General features: G+C 44.1%; 1 protein-coding gene across 1 annotated transcript; it reads right to left on the reverse strand.

Moving 5' to 3' along the window:
* Positions 1–1081: 1081 nt before the first annotated feature.
* LOC121645076 (palmdelphin-like) lies at positions 1082–7934 on the reverse strand. Its single transcript, XM_041993387.1, has 7 exons — positions 7890–7934; positions 6124–6204; positions 5862–5977; positions 5670–5784; positions 5547–5571; positions 5376–5467; positions 1082–3054 (listed from the first exon to the last, which is right to left on the reverse strand). Exons 1-7 carry the CDS (start codon positions 7932–7934, stop codon positions 2182–2184), a joined length of 1347 nt encoding a protein of 448 aa, XP_041849321.1. The 3' UTR covers positions 1082–2181.
* Between the last annotated feature and the right edge of the window lie 11145 nt (positions 7935–19079).

A 19079-nucleotide genomic window follows, 5' to 3' on the forward strand; every position in this document is an offset into this window, starting at 1 on the left:
ATATGGAAACATTTGCAATAATACTTACGTTATGTTGATGTTTCATTGTCTAAATAAGCACATTCAGAATGTCTTGGCTTTACTTGACAAAGTATAAAATTCGATGTGAGATATTTGTGTGAATTCAGTTTCAGACGGAGTATTACAACCACGTTAAGGAAAGTTAGGAGAATTAGGCTGTAATTTTATGAGAATAAAGTTGTAATATTTAACCAGTTGTTTTATAAGAGGAATGCTGTTGAAAGGAGAGCCGTGGAGCATTTTGAGAAGTTGTACTTCAGAAGCAGGCAGACTTGGAGAAAATGGCTGCTTTTATGGAGAGGGAAATGTCTGCACCTGGTACCATGTAGACTTTTTTTCTCATAACATTAAGACTACTCTTGTAATATTATGACTTTATTATCGAAGTCTGTGAAAAATATTTACTATATGTGGCCTAATACTCTGTGGTACCACTTAGACTTTAAATGGTAAAAAATTTGTTGGACACCTTATTTAGAAGTTAAAGTAAACTCTTAAAACAAAAACTTTATTTTTTATTTGGCTCAATCTGAACATGGAAGAGGTCCGACTCTGCATGCATGAAAAAAAAACTGAAAATCTGGTCATATTTTAGTCACACGGATGAAACTTTAAGCGAGCTGTGGTTGGTTGCATTCCTGAAGGAATGCAGATGCTTCCCCGGAGCAGGGGAAGTTCACGACATCATTGTCAGAGAAACTGTATATTAGCATGTGGTACATTTAGACCTTATTTCACTGCAGATGGGGATCACATGCATACCTGGTCCCTCTTAGTTTTAGTTTAAATGATGTTAATGACAATAAGTCTGAACTATTAGCCTCATGATTTTAGCTTTTCTTTTCTGCTTTGGGAGATTTCACGCTATAAGCATCAGAAGGAAACTGATTCAGTTTGGATTCACATAACTTCTTTCCTCACTTAGCTCAGTAACTATATTTATTCAGTTTCATCTTCTTTTTTCTTGCCTTGAGTTTTTGACATTTCTTATGGCCAAATGAAAAATTTGATGATGAAATGTTCAATAAAAAGTGTGACTCCTAAGAGATGCTGTGTTTGTCTCTGAATCTGTAAACTAATACTAATCTGGATGTAAACAGGAAGTTCAGCTCAGATAACTTTATCTGAAATAAGCATTTTCTTTCATTTACAGTTTTTCCACAACAACATACAAACAACAATCATCACAAGGATCAGTGATCAGGATCTCAAGGAAATATTTAGAGGGGCATGAGCACGTCAGTAAAATCGTAACAATGGTTTGACAATTCAATAAAATCAATAATAAGGACATAAGAAATACAAAAGTCGGGATCCAGAGCTGTTGCTAAGACCATGGGCGCTAACATTAGCAGCTAATGCTAAGACCGTGATCTCCTCCAAGTTCAACAACATGTGTATTCAGCTTGTTATAATTCTAAGCAAAGAGAAGTAGCAACTCTTATTAATAGAAGGTTAAACTTTGACGTTAATAACACAATCACAGATCCAGAAGACAGATTTATAATAATTATATATTCAAAATGTTAAGTTATGCATTACAAATATATCTGGACCACATGTTGATGACCCCTCCTTCTTCACCTCACTTTATGGTCACTCATATAACACAATAATTATAGGAGGTGACCTTAACTTTATATCGGACAAACACAGAATTCAGGTATCTTCTCAGCCTTAAGGCGGATTTATACTCGCACGGCGTCTGCGTGCGGTCGGTTACGGCATAGCTGACGCTGGTGAGTGTGCTCTCGAACTTGAGCATAGGGGGCTGGTAAACTCACCAGGTCGGAGTTCTTTTGATGGTTCACTTCAGTTTGGTACATTTTCTGTTTTAAAACAACAATGGCGTCCGGTATGGTTCAGTGTAGCTTGTGGAAGAAAACAAATAAGTAATTCCATCAGCCTCTCATCAACTTGACCCACTGGTTATTGTTTTTTGAAAATGGTGGTTACCACACAAATTCAGCGAAAAGATCTGGCACTGCATTATCCCAAACTGACCAATCACAAGGGAGTACCTCCGCGTAACCGTCTGTGTAGCAGGGGTGCACGTCAGGTCTGGAAGAGGTGCACCTCGAGCCTCTGTGGAGCTACGCTGAGCCTACGGCGATGACGCTGACACCACATGAGTATAAATCCGCCTTTTACTCAGTCCAGTTAGCAGACACTGCAGCATGGCTTGTGACTTTCTTTAATCTTTCTGACACCCAGCCGTCTCTCCGTCCATCTATCTCCATCTCCCACGTTTCTGCTGGCTGAGTGTCCTGTTGGAACCTGTGGACAGTCCTTAGTTTCTGTCATGCTGCTGGCCTCACCATGGTCTTTGTTGTCCTGAATAAGAATTAGCTCCGCCTTCAGGATGCCCTCAAACTCCTGAACCTGCCCACTGTCATCTTGAGCTGTCTGGAAGCCCATGAATATGGCTGTGATTGGCTCAGTGATCTGCAAGCTGGAGAGCATTGTGCAAGGACTGTGGTCTACTAGAACCAGGGAGGGGACTCTGGTTGCCTGGCGGGATGGCGGCGTTTGGCAGTCGAGTTCATGGATGTTATCATCAGCAGGAATGAGAGAGTCTGGAGCTGAGCTCTGCTGAGGTTGGTGTGCTGTTGCTCCCTCCTGGTGTTGTGATCTCTGAGGAAGTTGGCGACTAGAGCTGCTGTCATTTATCACTCTGCTGTGTCTTGACATGCTGTTGCTGTATTGGCTGTAATTGTGATCTCTCCCGTTGCCATGGTAATGACCCTGACCCTCGTGGTTCACAGCATGATGACAATAGCAGAGCTCATCATGTGGGTTTCTTCTCCAGCGTCCCCTGGAGGTAAAGTCTGTCTCTGCTAAGGTGCCTTTGAGGATATGGTTCCTGTAACGTCCTTCCTGGTCTTCTCTCTCATCGCGGGGGTTGGGAAAGCCACGCTCCTTCCTCTTGTTGGGATTAAGGTGGTAGTTTTGTTGCTTTATTTGACAGAGCATCGTGGCACTTCCAGGAGATTGTTCCACCTGCTCAGAAATACATCTCTGGTTGTGGGACCCCTGAAATGAAAGACAGGAAAGACAACTAAGGACTCAAAGACAAATAACTTTCAAAAACTAAGCTTTAAGCGTTTGCCAAATGAACTTTCACATCTTGCTATGTTTTTTAAAAAATGGTGGGAAAAAGTATAAATTCTGCCAATTAAGCTAATTAACTGGTTGGTTTGCAAATATATTTTGTACACTATCAGTCTGTCAGTGCATCAGACCCAGAAAGTCATACTAGTAACTTCTGCTGGATTCTATGTTCATATGTAATTATTTTGGCCAGTCCTCATAATAATATGCACTGTGCTTGTTACGGCCCTTGGCCATTCTGGATTGGCCTCCGGCCTATCACTCTACACTTTGATATGCAAATGCATTGGCTGTGGACCAGCAGCTGCAGTTCCTCCCCTCCACCTCGCCAATTGGTTGCTACCGCTCCCGCACTCCCCATCTGGAAATCAGGATTGATGCCTAGCCCTTAAATAGGAGGCCCTGCCGTTGATCATGGCAGCTGTGTCAGTAGGACACAGTTCGCCTCTTGGTTGGTTCTCTGAGTGTGTATTAGCTGAGTTGCATAACAGTTGTTAGTAGAGAAACTATTGGTGTTGTGAACTGTTTTGCTAAGAGTACGCTTTGTGACTTCTTGTATAGCTTGGTGTCAGTGGACACTTTAGAAAAGAGTGTTAATTTGCTGAATGTAATTAGGGAGCTTCCTCATTAGTAGGAGGCTCCCCTGTTTTGTTTCTTAGGGTCTTTTCTAGATGTTGTGGTTTCCATATTTTTTGTATAGATTCTGATTTCTTTTGTATAGGATTTATTTGGTTAAGTTAAGTTATATTTTTGTAAATGAGTTATATTTTGCTGCCGGTTGGAGTGCAGTTCCTTTTATAGGACACCCTTTGTTTGTTGTTTGTCCTTATCAGGTAAATAACATTTTATGTTGTATTTATTTGCAAATAGTAGAAACTTTGTAAATTATTGCTTATTTTATTTTTCATTTCCGGCTTGTTGTATTACTCCATCCCTTCCACCCCTGGACCAGAAGGGGTCCGTAACAGCGCTCTTGATGTAATCAGTAAAGAGTTGTTATGACTTTAGACGGGAACCTTTTCTGTTCCCTTGGGCAAACTTCACCCACACTGACTGGACCTTCACCAGGGGCTTAAACAAGTAAATATTCTCCTTCTAACATCATGCTCTGCAGCTACACTACCGTTTAAATGTTTGGGGTCACTTCCCTATTGAATTCCATGGCAAAGTGACCCCAAACTTTTGAACGGTAGTGTACATGTCATGTGACTTTCTGTCAGGCTTTGCAGACTGAGCTGTAGAAGTCAGTAGGATCAGGAGCTCATCTCTAATCACGTAAATGAAGTAGAGGTGGATGTGTTTGAAGATGAAGACCATCTTGAGGCAGCAGTGGCTCAGGTGGTACAGTCTGATAGTTCAAACTTTGCTTCTTTGAATAAGAAAACATGACCCGGGTCAAACTGACCCACTAACAATATTACTGTTCCTAAAAAAACAAGCATAACAGGAGGGTTAAAACATGTCCCAAAAACATATCCCCCCACCATCACACCAGCAGCAGCCTGAAGCGTTGATCCAAGGCAGGATGGATCCATGTTTTCTTTATGTTTCCACCAGATTCTGAGCCGAGCATCTGAATGTGGAGCTGAAATGGAGACCAGCAACGTTTCTCCATCTTCTATTGTTACCCTACAAATTCAGATTCTATCTGGTCTAAGTTCTCTAATGCGCCCCCTGGTGGAATCCTTCTGTAACAACCATAATACAGAGCTGGTTGGGAATGTGAGTAGGGATGTCACAATTAGACGATTTCACACCTGGTGTGGTCTACTGCTGCTGTAGCCCATCTGCTTCAAGGTTGGACGTGTTGTGTGTTCAGAGATGTTATTCTGCAGACCTTGGTGGAACCAGTGCTTATTGGACTTCCTGTTGTCTTTCTATCATCTCCAACGAGTCTACCCATTCTCCTCTGACCTCTGACATCAACAAGACATTCTGGTCCAGAAAACTGCTGCTCGCTGGATATTTTCCCTTCTTCAGACCATTCTCTGTAAACCCTAGAAGTGGTTGTGTGTGAAAACCCCAGTAAACACTCAGACCAACGACCATGCCGAGTTCAAAGTCATTTAAATCCCCTTTCTTCCTCATCCTGGTGCTCAGCTTGAACTTTAGCACGTCATCTTCACCACGTCTACATGGCTACTTGCTGCCATGTGATTGGCTGGTTGGATATCTGTGTTATTTAAAAATAACAAGCAACGACTGAAGAAATGTTCTGAAATCACTGAAAAAAATGGCCTTACTCTTTCTTGTGTGCTTGGCTCATTGGGCTTGTTGGCTGGTGGATTGGGGACGTCCGGATCACCAGGCATAACCTTGGTCACCTGTAATGGCTCTGTGGGGTGAAAGCAGAACTGTTATGATCTATTAATATGTTTAAGATCTGAAAATGCTAAATTAATATCATGACTTACCCAAAACAAAGCTCCTGTTGGCCTCCTGATGGATGGGAACAAACCAGTAAGAGGAAAATAATGTAAATGCAAACTTAGACTCACAAACTGTGTGTACTTCAGTGGGAAATGGTGTGTCTTTACTTTGATAATGTCATCTGGACCTTTCTGCAGAGCCTTCAGTCTGTTTAGGATGAAGCACTCATTAGCAGAAATCATGCCCTCCTGTCTCTCCAAACACTCCACCTCCTTCTCAGTCCTAACGGAGAAGGGGAGTTGGTACAGATGAGCTCATCAGGTTTCTGCCTGTTCTCTGGTTTTGTTTGTGTCTAGTACCTGTGGATGCTAAGCTGCAGAGCTCTGGTCTGACTGTAGTTGGATGCCAGGTCCTGCTGCTGTGTATTGAAGAACTCGGACTCCTGCAGCAGCCACTGCTCCTTCAGGATCATCTTCTGTGGATTTCAAATACAAAAGGACAGTGATATGCATCCTGGAAACAGTTGGAAGAATCATTTACTACAAACTTGTACATAATGTGCTAATATTTATCAAAATGTTTACAGTTTTATAAATATATGAATAATGAAAATGAATTAACCCTCAGATGCTGAAGTTTGAGTTTTTCTTGGTCTAGCTCCAGTTTTTTCTGATGAATATACTCCTGGATACGATGCTTAGCCTGTTTCATAAAAAAAAAAAAAAAAAAGATGAATTAGAGAATGTATAGAACACATGCATTGCCTGGCCAAAAATGAAGTCACCACCTGGATTTAACTGAGCAATGGGAGGCTCTGACTAAGAAGTCGGAACCTCTTTTGGATAATTACTGCATGGATGATGATCTTTTAGCTGCAACACGTTATTTAAACCCATCTGATGCAATGAGTAGCTTCTCATTTCTTATGAAATGGGGAAAGGCACATCAGCAGAAACTACTGAAATTGGATTAAGAACTGTCCATTCATTCACTGATTCATTCATTCAGTCATTCATTTTCTGTACCGCTTAATCCAATAAAGGGTCACAGGGAAGCTGGAGCCTATGCCAGCAATTAACAAGTGAAAGACAGGTACATCCTGGACAGGTCGCCAGTCCATCACAGGAGAACTTTCCAACGTGTTATTAAAACCTGGAAGGATGGTGGAGAAGCATTGTCTTCCAGGAAGAAATGTGGTCAGAAAAACATCCTGAATGATGGTGATCCGGTTATCAATTAAACGTTTGGTGGAACCAGATGGAAGAAAAACAGCAGTAGAACTCAGACTATGTTTAATAGTGATAGAACATTTCCACATGAACAATGTGAAGGAACTCAAGGGACTGAACAGCTGTGGAGCCATAAGAAAACCACTAACCAGTGAGGCTAACCGGAGAAAAAGACATCAGGTTGCTAGGGAGCATAAAGACTGGACTCTGGAGCCATGGAAGAAGGTCATGTGGTCTGATGAGTCCAGGTCTACCCTGGTCCAGAGTGATGGAGCATCAGGGTAAGAAGAGAGGAGGATGAAGGGATGCAGCCATCATGTCTAATGCTGCTGTACAAGCCTGTGGGTGCAGTCTATGATCTAGGGTTTCTGTAGCTGGTCAGGTCTAGGTTCAGGTCTGGGTTCAGCAACATTATGTGTCCAAAGAATGAGGTCAGCTGATACTTCAATATACTGACTTAGCAGGTTATTCCATCTTCCCTGAAGGAATGGCCATATTCCAAGATGCCAATGTGGGATTCGTGTGACTCAGACTGTGAAAGAGTGGTTCAGGGAGCAGGAGACATCATTTCCACACATGGATCAGCCACCACAGAGTCAAGACCTGAACCCCATGGAGAATCTTTGGGATGTGCTGGAGAAGGCTTTGTGCAGTGGTCGGACTCTCCATCATCAATATAAGATCTTGGAGAAAAATGAATGCAGCGCTGGATAGAAATAAATCTGGTGACACTGTAGAAGCTTCTAGAGACGATGGCACAGAGACGCTGCTGGAATCAGAGATAAAGAAGGTCCAACCTGATATTAGAGGGTTTTTTCTTTTGTTTGTGGTGACTTTGTTTTTGGGCCAGGCAGTGTATTTTGTAAAACAGATTCCACTAATCTGAAGATTATGTGTAAGGATCACAGATTATAGTACCCATATATATATATATATATATATATATATATATATATATATATATATATATATATATATATATACCCAAATTTCCCTGAGGGCTCTCCGAAGGGATTAATAAAGTATTTCTATTCTATTCTATTCTATTCTATTCTATTCTATTCTATTCTATTCTATATTATTAATACTTCATTCTACATTTTCCCTCAAATATGAATAAATGCTAAAAAGAACAGGTTTTTTTTTTTTTTTGTCTACCGTGATAGCGTGGAACCTCTCTCTCAGCAGGTCACTGTCCTCCATAACTTCATCAGCGTCAGGATAAAAAAGAAAATTGATAAAAAACATGATACATATTTGTCAAAATTAAAAAGCAGAGGCTACAAATTTAACCCCCCCCCCAAAAAAAAGAAAAAGATTTGAAACAGTTAGACAAGTCTGTACAACACAAAGCGAAAATACAAACCAAACTCCAGTGAAGTTGGGACTTTGTTGAAATTGTAAGTAAAAACAGAAAAGAATGATCTGTAAATCCTTTTCAACCTAAGTTCACTTGCGTTCACCACAAAGACATAAAGATTCGGTGTGTATGGATTACGTAGAGTTGTTCGTCCATTCACAGACAATGTAGCTGTAATTATGGCAGCTGCATGTAGATATAAATGCTCCATTCTAAGAGTTGTTTTAGTAAAGTCATTAAATACCGATAGAAAAGAGTTTTTGATGATAAAATATATTTTTTTCTGTAATAGATCTTTGATTTTGTTACATACTGGACATTTCATTTTCAAACTAATGAAATTTATTGTTTATTTGGCAAATAGTGACTCATTTTAAATTTAATGCGTACAACATGTTCCAAAAAGCTTGAACAGCATCATGATCCATCACCTTTCCTTTTAAAGCTGGATTTATACTTGCATGACATCTGCGTCAGGTTGGCTATGGCGTCAGAGCTGTACGCTCCATGTAGGCCCACAAAGGTTTGACACGCACCTCTTCCAGACCTAACATGCACCCCGTTTGCTATCCGGTTACGCAGATGTACTGCCTTATGATTGGTCAGTTTGTGTTTCTGGAGCTTCCATGGAAGAGAAACTGCAACATGACGCCGTAACCATAAGCTCGAGTGCAAGAGCACATTTCACCTGCGTCATACACGAATAGAAATCCATCTTAAGGTGGCACTATATCACTTTCTTTTTTTTTTTTTTTTTTTTTTAACCCTGTCCTGTCCAGCATCCTAACATACAGAACGGTGGTCTGTGTGCCATATTTTGCTTGACAGATTTGCTCTACCAAGGGAGACATGTTATATACATGGCTGCCCTTGATATTTTTATTATTTTTATTGTAATCTTATTTACTTTAGTCTTATATGTCAGTGCCGAACCTGACAGGGAGATAGAGGAAGAGAGAGAGAGAGAGAGAGAAAAAAAAAAGGGAGAAAAGGACAGGATTAAAATGTGGAAATAACAGTTGTCTATGCTGCCCAGAACATATCACAAAAAAAAAAAAACAACAACATAAACTACCACAGTACCACATGATACCGAAAGAAAGAAAGAATGATGATGATATAAAAAATTACAATAGTCATCAAACGTACCTGCAGATGAACGTACCAACACACAAACATCACCTACATCTAGTGAGAAGCGGATGGAGAGACGAGCACGTTTGTGAGCATGCACGTGTTAATATGCATGTGTGGCCATGCAACAGGGAGGAAATGTGTACCCGCAAGGGGGCCGGAATCACGCCGCACCCCGAAGCATCAGCGGGGGACGGGGGGAGCCCGAGGCCCCAAAGGCCAAGCAGATCCACAGAGTACCAAGCCGGGGCAGCCCAGGGCGATGGCGAGCAGGCCCAGCGAGCGCCGGGCGCTGCGGTGCGGGCCGCACGGAGGGCAGGCGCCCCACAGGCCCAAGGGCCACCCTTTCCCCCCAGCAAAGCCCCACCCAGGAACCCGACGGGGCCCGACCGCCCCAGGCAAAACCATCGTGGGCCACGCCAACCCAACACCAAGGCTAGGCACCCCAGGGACAAGAACAGGTCCGCAGGTCCCCCGACCAAAAAAAAAAAAAACCCTCTTTACCCCAACCCTTACCCATTCACCCCCCCCCCCCCCCCCCCCCCTGGTGGGCCCCAGACCCGACCCTCTCCACATACACACACCCACACAACCACATACATTCTCCCTGGGGTCTCACCAGCCCCCCGATGCGGCACCGAGGGCAGCCCCCAGGGCAGATGGCGCCCAGCAGCACCCCACACAGGACTCCAGGCAGGCACCGAACCTCCACCCCCCTCAGCCCCGAGTGCATCCCGGGACACGAGGGCGTAGGAAGACCCCGGCCCCCCTGCCCCCCAGCAGGATCCCCTCAGGACTCCCTCAGTGTGTGTGAGTGTGTGTTATGTGTGTAGTGCAGTACTGTTAAATGTGGTAGTGTCTAACATGTAAATAAAATCGGGGGAGAGAGGTCACAAAGGGAGGGGATGGAGGAAGGGCCACCTCGGTGGCTCCTTTCCGCCCACCCATAGCCCATGTGCCCATCCCCCCGAGGCCCTAAATGTATATTAATGTCTAGGTTGTGATTAAAATCTAGTGGGGCGGGCAGTCACAGGGGTCCACCGGGGGATCCGGCAATGGGGACCCCCCAGCCAAATCCTGGTCGGGTCCAAGGCACAGCGCCCCCATCCTCCCTGAAGGAGCCCCCGGCAGGAGGGGAGAGAGCGAGAAGGAGAGCAGACTCCATCCCCACTGCCCACCAGGACTCCCGCCGCCCCCCTTCCCCCTACCCCCTACCCCTCCCTTAGACCCAACGGACACATTGTAATCCCAAGGGTACCTGCCCGGCATCGGATCAGCCCGACCCCGATGGCATGCCCAGGGCGACCAAGCCCCCCCGAGGCCCAGGAAGGGCCCACCGAGCTGGAGGGAGGCAACCCCCAGACCCCGGGGCACCCGCCCCCCCGCCCGGCCCCCACCCCAGCAACCCGGCTGCCCAGCCCCAGGCCAGCCCCCCAACAGCCCCGGACCCCCAGTCGCCCCCCGGCCCGCCCCCAGTGAGCACCAGCCCCCAGGCCCCAAGGCCCCGGAGCCAGTCAGCCACACCGTCCCCTACTCAATGGCCCCCCCGACCACCGACCCAGAGAAACAGCCAGGGCCGATGGACCCCCAAGGCCCCCCAGCCAGCCCCACCCCTGACCCCCACAGAACGACTAGACCCCAGCACCCCTTCCCACTACGTGATGCGACTAATCAGCGGGGTCCAGGAAGACTGAGAGTTAACTGATTGGTGTTTAATGGATGCCGATATAGACTCTAGACTGATGTGATCCAACAGGAGATTTCTGTACTGGTTAATATTTAGATTGTTTTTAGACTTCCAGTTCACTAGAATAGTTTTCTTTGCGATACATAAGGCCGTGAGGACCATATGTGCTTTGTTAGTGTCTCTATTAATGTCACTTAGGTCACCCAGTAAACAAAGTTTTGGACATGCAGGAATGTTACATCTAACCCATGTTGATAAATCCTCACAGACCTTATTCCAGAACTTCTGGACAGGTGCACAAAGCCATAAAGCGTGTAAGTAATCATCTGCTGTGTTACCTGTGCACTGTGTGCAGATATCGGAGTGATTAAGACCCATCTTGAACATCCTTTGTCCTGTATAATGCGTTCTATGGAGGACTTTGTATTGTATGAGTTGTAAATTTGGGCTGTCTGTCATATTAAAGGCATTAAGACATATTTGTAACCAAAATGGTTGACTAGGATTGATGGATAAATCTATCTCCCATTTTGAAGTAGGTAGTCATCTATTTTTAACATTAATCTGTATATTTTTGAAAGTAATTTGGGGGTACAGAGGTCCATAAAATCTGCTACTATTGGAGGAAGTTCCAGATCTGTTCGGTGAAGGGGGAATTTTGTGTGTATTACGGTTTTGAGCTGTTGATATTCTAAGAATCTATTGCTGTTAATCCCATATTGTGATGAGAGTGTATTAAAAGATAACATGTTTCTATTATGGATAATATGTTCAAAGTATTTAATTCCTTGGTTAATCCATTGGTTAAAGTTTAGCATATTTTTGTTTAGTAGAATATCAGGATTGTTCCAGATGGGTGTGAGTTTACATGGTATTATTGAGGAGTTGGTTTTATTGAGAAATTCCCACCAGGCTGTCAGAGAAGTGCTGATGTTGACACTTTTAAAGCACTTTTGCTTTTTTATACTTAAGCTGAAAAAAGGAAGATCAGAAATTTCCAAATTGTCACAAAATGTTTGTTCTATGTCTATCCACAGGTCATCTAGTGGACTAGGTTTGAGCCATTTTAGGACATATTGCAATCTATTAGCTAGGAAGTAATGTTGAAAGTTAGGCAGGTCTAATCCTCCCCTATCTTTCGGCTTTTGTAAAGTTTTTAAACTGATCCGGGGTGGTTTATTTTTCCAGAGAAATCGGGAGATGTGTGATTCTAGCGATTTAAACCAGGTAGAGGGGGGTTTCATAGGAATCATAGAAAACAAATAGTTGATTTTGGGTAGAACCATCATTTTTATGGTGGCGACTCTCCCCATGAGTGAAATGGGTAGAGATTTCCAGCGAGCAAGATCATCTTCTATAGTCTTAAGAAGGTGAGTGTGATTAAGTTTTGTTAGTTCTGAGAGCCTGGAGGGAATATTTACACCCAGGTATCTAATGTTACCTGATTTTAAGGTGATGCTGGGTAGATTTTGAAAGCTACAGTTGATGGGTAGAACTGTACTCTTAGACCAGTTAACGGAGTAGTCCGACAGTGATGAGAATTTATTAATTAGTGAGATTGTTTCAGATAGAGAGGTTTGTGAGTTCTGGAGGAATAGTAAAACGTCATCAGCATAAAGACTTATTTTATGAAATATATTTTTGGACTGAATGCCTTTAATAGCTTTATTTTGTCTTATTGCAGCGGCTAGCGGTTCAATAAATATAGCAAAAAGTGAGGGAGATAGTGGACAACCTTGTCTGGTACCCCTTTGTAGATTAAAACTTGGAGAGGTCTGGTCGTTTGTTCTAACACTCGCATTAGGAGAACTGTATAAGATTTTAATCCAGTTAATGAAAGATGGGCCAAAGCCGAATCTGTTTAGAGTAGCTAGTAAATATTTCCAGTTAACACGATCAAAAGCTTTCTCTGCATCTAAAGAAACTATTATTGTTTCCAGGTTATTGATGGTAGAATAATCTATTATATTAATTAGTCTCCGCATGTTAACAGAGGAATATCTGCCCTTTATAAAGCCTGTTTGATCAGGGTGTATAATGAGAGGAGTTACTTTCTCTAACCTTCCAGCTAATGCTTTGCAAATTATTTTAAGGTCTGCATTTATCAGTGATATGGGTCTGTAGCTAGATGGTATTGTGGGGTCTTTACCTGGTTTTAATAGTACAGTAATGGTGGCAGAGTTTATGTTTGGGGGTAAGAAACCATTTTCCTTTATTTGTGTCACCATTTTGAAAAATGTTGGGGCCAGTATTGACCAGAAGTCTTTATAGAACTCTGCTGGGAAGCCATCTGGACCTGGGGCTTTTTTACAGGGCATATGTTTAAGGGCTTCATGTAGCTCCTCCACTGTGAGGGGGGAATCTAAGGCCGTGACTTGTTCCTGCTGTAAACCTGGAAGATCTATGTTGTTAAGAAAATGATGGATATCATTGTCTGATGGATCTAAGTGTGATGTATACAGAGTTTTATAGAAATCTCTAAAGATGTTGTTTATTGCATCTGGGTCATGCGTAATATTACCTATTGAATCTTTAACAGCCGATATGGTAGATTTTTCCTTATTTATTTTTAACTGGTTAGCTAAAAATCTTCCGGATTTATTACTGTGTTCAAATATCTCCAAGCGTAATCTTTGCACCAGAAATCCTGTTCTCTTGTTGATTATTTCATTTAATTCCAGTCTAGCCTTCCTTATTTGGTTCATCATTGGTTCATCTGCAGAAGCACTGTAGGCGTCCTCTAATGATTTAATTCTTATTTCTAATTCTAATATTTTTGAGTTTTCGTTCTTTTTTTTATGTGACGCAAAAGAGATGATTTTGCCTCGCATTACCGCTTTCCCTGCTTCCCACAGAACACATGCTGAGACTCCTGGTTTGTCATTGTTTTCTAAGTATATAGCCCATTCTTTTGTGAAGTAGCTGATAAAGTCGGGATCTTTAAGCAACGCTGTATTAAATCTCCAGCTTTTAGTCGGTGGTGTGATTCTCGTGTTCCTCAAAGTAAAGGAAACTGGGGCATGGTCGCTGATAGTGATGGGGTGAATCTGGGTCTCTGAAATCTCACTCACCAAAGAGCTGCTAACCAGAAAATAATCTAGCCTAGAGTATGAATGGTGAACTGAGGAAAAGAAGGTGTACTCTCTGATATTAGGGTGATAAGACCGCCATATATCACAAAGTCCAAAATCTTCCATATATTGTTTTACAGTGTTTGTGGATTGCCAGTTTCGATGATTTACAGTGTTACTAGACCTATCAGCTGAGCCCAGAACCATGTTAAAATCCCCTCCTGCGATCAGTGTGCTATCTGTGTGTTCAGAAAGTGATGTGAAGAAAGAGTGAAAGAAGGAGGGATCGTCAACATTTGGGCCATATAAGTTAGCTAAGCATAACTTCATATTTTGAATAGATAATTTTACTATGATGAATCTCCCTTCTGGATCTGTGATAACGCTGATTTCTGTGAATGTTACTTTTCTATTTATCAAAATGGCTACCCCTCTCTGTCTGGAGTTAAAACAGGATGAGTAAACATGAGGAAACTGGGTTGTAGAGAGAGCATTAACTGATGTTTTTGTCATATGAATCTCCTGTAAGAACACAATGTCTGCCTGCAGATCATTTAATCTATTAAAGATTTTTAGTCTCTTCTCTCTGGTCCCAGCTCCGTGCACATTCCAAGTGATAAATCTAAGGATGGTCATGCTTGTGGTGAAAAAGTGTGCATTGTGTGGATACATATCTGAGGTCAGTAGAGCCAGGGAGTGGTGTTATGGTCACGATGTAGCTGTCCATTAACGTAAAGCTTGTCCACCGAGATGACAGAGCGGGCTCCTCCGTCCAGGAATTTTCTCCTGATGGGGAACAAGATCTTGCGACGCTCCTGGATTTCTCTGGGAAACTGATCGCTCATACTAAGGTCAGTCCCACGAAGCTGTCTGCCGCAACGCTTCACCTCTTCTTTTTCTTTGTGGAGAACGAATTTAGCTACTATCGGCCTGGGTCTGCCCTCCGGTTTTTTTTTCCCTATGCGGTGAACCCGATGAAAAGAGATGGCTTTTACCTTTTCCTCTGGAAGTTTAAGGTTGGATCTGATGAATTTTTTAACAGCTGCCTCTGTATCTTCCTCCACCTGCTCTGGGATCCCTGAAATAACTAGGTTATCTCTCATGCTACGGCCCTGTAGATCTAGGACTAACTCTTTCATTTTTTTATTTTCCACTGATAGTTGGCTTACTCCTTCGGTGAGGGTTTTCACCGAGTCTCTGAGGATGTTGTTCTCCGTAGCAAGAGCTTCCACCTGCTTTTGGCTATATTCCAAACTTTCCCTTAAAGATTGAAACTCAGGATGAAGAACTTCCAGCAGGGAGAGCCGGGCATCGAGGCTGGATAGCTTCCCGTCGATGGAGATTAGAATATCCGTCTATATCACTATATCACTATATCACTATATCACTTTCTGACATTATGAATGCTAAATTATCTGTCGTTAGGGGAGAATGTCCTTAGGATGAAGATGATGCTACATTAGACATTGTTAGGGGAGAGAGAGAAAAGATGGGATGAAGATGATGATGGTTTAGTCGTTGTTAGGGGAGATCTTGGAGAAGAGACGGGATGAAGACAATGCTGGATTAGCCGTCGTTGGGGGAGATCTCGGAGTAAAGACGAGATGAAGATGATGCTGGATTAGCCGTTGTTAGGGGAGATCTTGGAGTAAAGACGAGATGAAGACAGTGCTGGATTAGCCGTCGTTGGGGGAGATCTCGGAGTAAAGACGAGATGAAGACGATGCTGGATTAGCCGTTGTTAGGGGAGATCTTGGAGTACAGACGAGATGAAGACGATGCTGGATTAGCTGTCGTTGGGGGAGATCTCGGAGTAAAGACGAGATGAAGACGATGCTGGATTAGCCGTCATTAGGGGAGATCTCGAGGTAAAGACGAGATGAAGACGATGCTGGATTAGCCGTTGTTAGGGGAGATCTTGGAGTACAGACGAGATGAAGACGATGCTGGATTAGCCGTCGTTGGGGGAGATCTCGGAGTAAAGACGAGATGAAGACGATGCTGGATTAGCCGTCATTAGGGGAGATCTCGAGGTAAAGACGAGATGAAGACGATGCTGGATTAGCCGTCATTGGGGGAGATCTCGAGGTAAAGACGAGATGAAGACGATGCTGGATTAGCCGTCATTAGGGGAGATCTCGAGGTAAGGACGAGATGAAGACGATGCTGGATTAGCCGTCGTTAGGGGAGATCTCGGAGTAAAGACAAGATGAAGACGATGCTGGATTAGACATTGTTAGGGGAGAGAGAGAAAAGATGGGATGAAGATGGCGATGGTTTAGTCGTTGTTAGGGGAGATCTTGGAGAAGAGACGGAATGAAGACAATGCTGGATTAGCCGTCGTTGGGGGAGATCTCGGAGTAAAGACGAGATGAAGACGATGCTGGATTAGCCGTCATTAGGGGAGATCTCGAGGTAAAGACGAGATGAAGACGATGCTGGATTAGCCGTTGTTAGGGGAGATCTTGGAGTACAGACGAGATGAAGACGATGCTGGATTAGCCGTCGTTGGGGGAGATCTCGGAGTAAAGACGAGATGAAGACGATGCTGGATTAGCCGTTGTTAGGGGAGATCTTGGAGTACAGACGAGATGAAGACGATGCTGGATTAGCCGTCGTTGGGGGAGATCTCGGAGTAAAGACGAGATGAAGACGATGCTGGATTAGCCGTCATTAGGGGAGATCTCGAGGTAAAGACGAGATGAAGACGATGCTGGATTAGCCGTCATTAGGGGAGATCTCGAGGTAAAGACGAGATGAAGACGATGCTGGATTAGCCGTCATTAGGGGAGATCTCGAGGTAAGGACGAGATGAAGACGATGCTGGATTAGCTGTCGTTAGGGGAGATCTCGGAGTAAAGACAAGATGAAGACGATGCTGGATTAGACATTGTTAGGGGAGAGAGAGAAAAGATGGGATGAAGATGGCGATGGTTTAGTCGTTGTTAGGGGAGATCTTGGAGAAGAGACGGGATGAAGACAATGCTGGATTAGCCGTCGTTGGGGGAGATCTCGGAGTAAAGACGAGATGAAGATGATGCTGGATTAGCCGTCGTTAGGGGAGATCTCGGAGTAAAGACGAGATGAAGACGATGCTGGATTAGCCGTTGTTAGGGGAGATCTTGGAGTACAGACGAGATGAAGACGATGCTGGATTAGCCGTCGTTGGGGGAGATCTCGGAGTAAAGACGAGATGAAGACGATGCTGGATTAGCCGTCATTAGGGGAGATCTCGAGGTAAAGACGAGATGAAGACGATGCTGGATTAGCCGTCATTAGGGGAGATCTCGAGGTAAAGACGAGATGAAGACGATGCTGGATTAGCCGTCATTAGGGGAGATCTCGAGGTAAAGACGAGATGAAGACGATGCTGGATTAGCCGTCGTTAGGGGAGATCTCGGAGTAAAGACAAGATGAAGACGATGCTGGATTAGACATTGTTAGGGGAGAGAGAGAAAAGATGGGATGAAGATGACGATGGTTTAGTCGTTGTTAGGGGAGATCTTGGAGAAGAGACGGGATGAAGACAATGCTGGATTAGCCGTCGTTGGGGGAGATCTCGGAGTAAAGACGAGATGAAGACGATGCTGGATTAGCCGTTGTTAGGGGAGATCTTGGAGTACAGACGAGATGAAGACGATGCTGGATTAGCCGTCGTTGGGGAGATCTCGGAGTAAAGACGAGATGAAGACGATGCTGGATTAACCGTCATTAGGGGAGATCTCGAGGTAAAGACGAGATGAAGACGATGCTGGATTAACCGTCATTAGGGGAGATCTCGAGGTAAAGACGAGATGAAGACGATGCTGGATTAACCGTCATTAGGGGAGATCTCGAGGTAAAGACGAGATGAAGACGATGCTGGATTAGCCGTCGTTAGGGGAGATCTTGGAGTAAAGAGAAGATGAAGACGATGCTGGATTAGCCGTCGTTAGGGGAGATCTCGAGGTAAAGACGAGATGAAGACGATGCTGGATTAGCCGTCGTTGGGGGAGATCTCGAGGTAAAGACGAGATGAAGACGATGCTGGATTAGCCGTCGTTAGGGGAGATCTTGGAGTAAAGACGAGATGAAGACAATGCTGGATTAGCCGTCGTTGGGGGAGATCCCGGAGTAAAGACGAGATGAAGACGATGCTGGATTAGCCGTCGTTAGGGGAGATCTTGGAGTAAAGACGAGATGAAGACGATGCTGGATTAGCCGTTGTTAGGGGAGATCTTGGAGTACAGACGAGATGAAGACGATGCTGGATTAGCCGTCGTTGGGGGAGATCTCGGAGTAAAGATGAGATGAAGACGATGCTGGATTAGACATTGTTAGGGGAGAGAGAGAAAAGATGGGATGAAGATGATGATGGTTTAGTAGTCGTTAGGGGAGATCTTGGAGAAGAGACGGGATGAAAACAATGCTGGATTAGCCGTCGTTGGGGGAGATCTCGGAGTAAAGACGAGATGAAGATGATGCTGGATTAGCTGTCGTTAGGGGAGATCTTGGAGTAAAGACGAGATGAAGACGATGCTGGATTAGCCGTTGTTAGGGGAGATCTTGGAGTACAGACGAGATGAAGACGATGCTGGATTAGCCGTCGTTGGGGAGATCTCGGAGTAAAGACGAGATGAAGACGATGCTGGATTAGCCGTTGTTAGGGGAGATCTTGGAGTACAGACGAGATGAAGACGATGCTGGATTAGCCGTCGTTGGGGGAGATCTCGGAGTAAAGACGAGATGAAGACGATGCTGGATTAGCCGTCATTAGGGGAGATCTCGAGGTAAAGACGAGATGAAGACGATGCTGGATTAGCCGTCATTAGGGGAGATCTCGAGGTAAAGACGAGATGAAGACGATGCTGGATTAGCCGTCATTAGGGGAGATCTCGAGGTAAAGACGAGATGAAGACGATGCTGGATTAGCCGTCGTTAGGGGAGATCTCGGAGTAAAGACAAGATGAAGACGATGCTGGATTAGACATTGTTAGGGGAGAGAGAGAAAAGATGGGATGAAGATGACGATGGTTTAGTCGTTGTTAGGGGAGATCTTGGAGAAGAGACGGGATGAAGACAATGCTGGATTAGCCGTCGTTGGGGGAGATCTTGGA

Source organism: Melanotaenia boesemani, chromosome 8, assembly GCF_017639745.1.
Source record: "Melanotaenia boesemani isolate fMelBoe1 chromosome 8, fMelBoe1.pri, whole genome shotgun sequence".
NCBI classification, from domain to species: Eukaryota; Metazoa; Chordata; class Actinopteri; order Atheriniformes; family Melanotaeniidae; genus Melanotaenia; species Melanotaenia boesemani.

Bases quoted from the DNA above. Each gene is read 5' to 3' on its own strand.
- LOC121645076 (XM_041993387.1), bottom strand. From the start codon at position 7,934: ATGGAGGACAGTGACCTGCTGAGAGAGAGGTTCCACGCTATCACG. The intron at 5,978-6,123 runs GTTAATTCATTT...TGAAATCCACAG, and splicing joins TCAAACTTCAGCATCTGAGG to AAGATGATCCTGAAGGAGCA. The intron at 5,572-5,669 runs GTAAAGACACAC...CCCATCCATCAG, and splicing joins GTCCAGATGACATTATCAAA to GAGGCCAACAGGAGCTTTGT.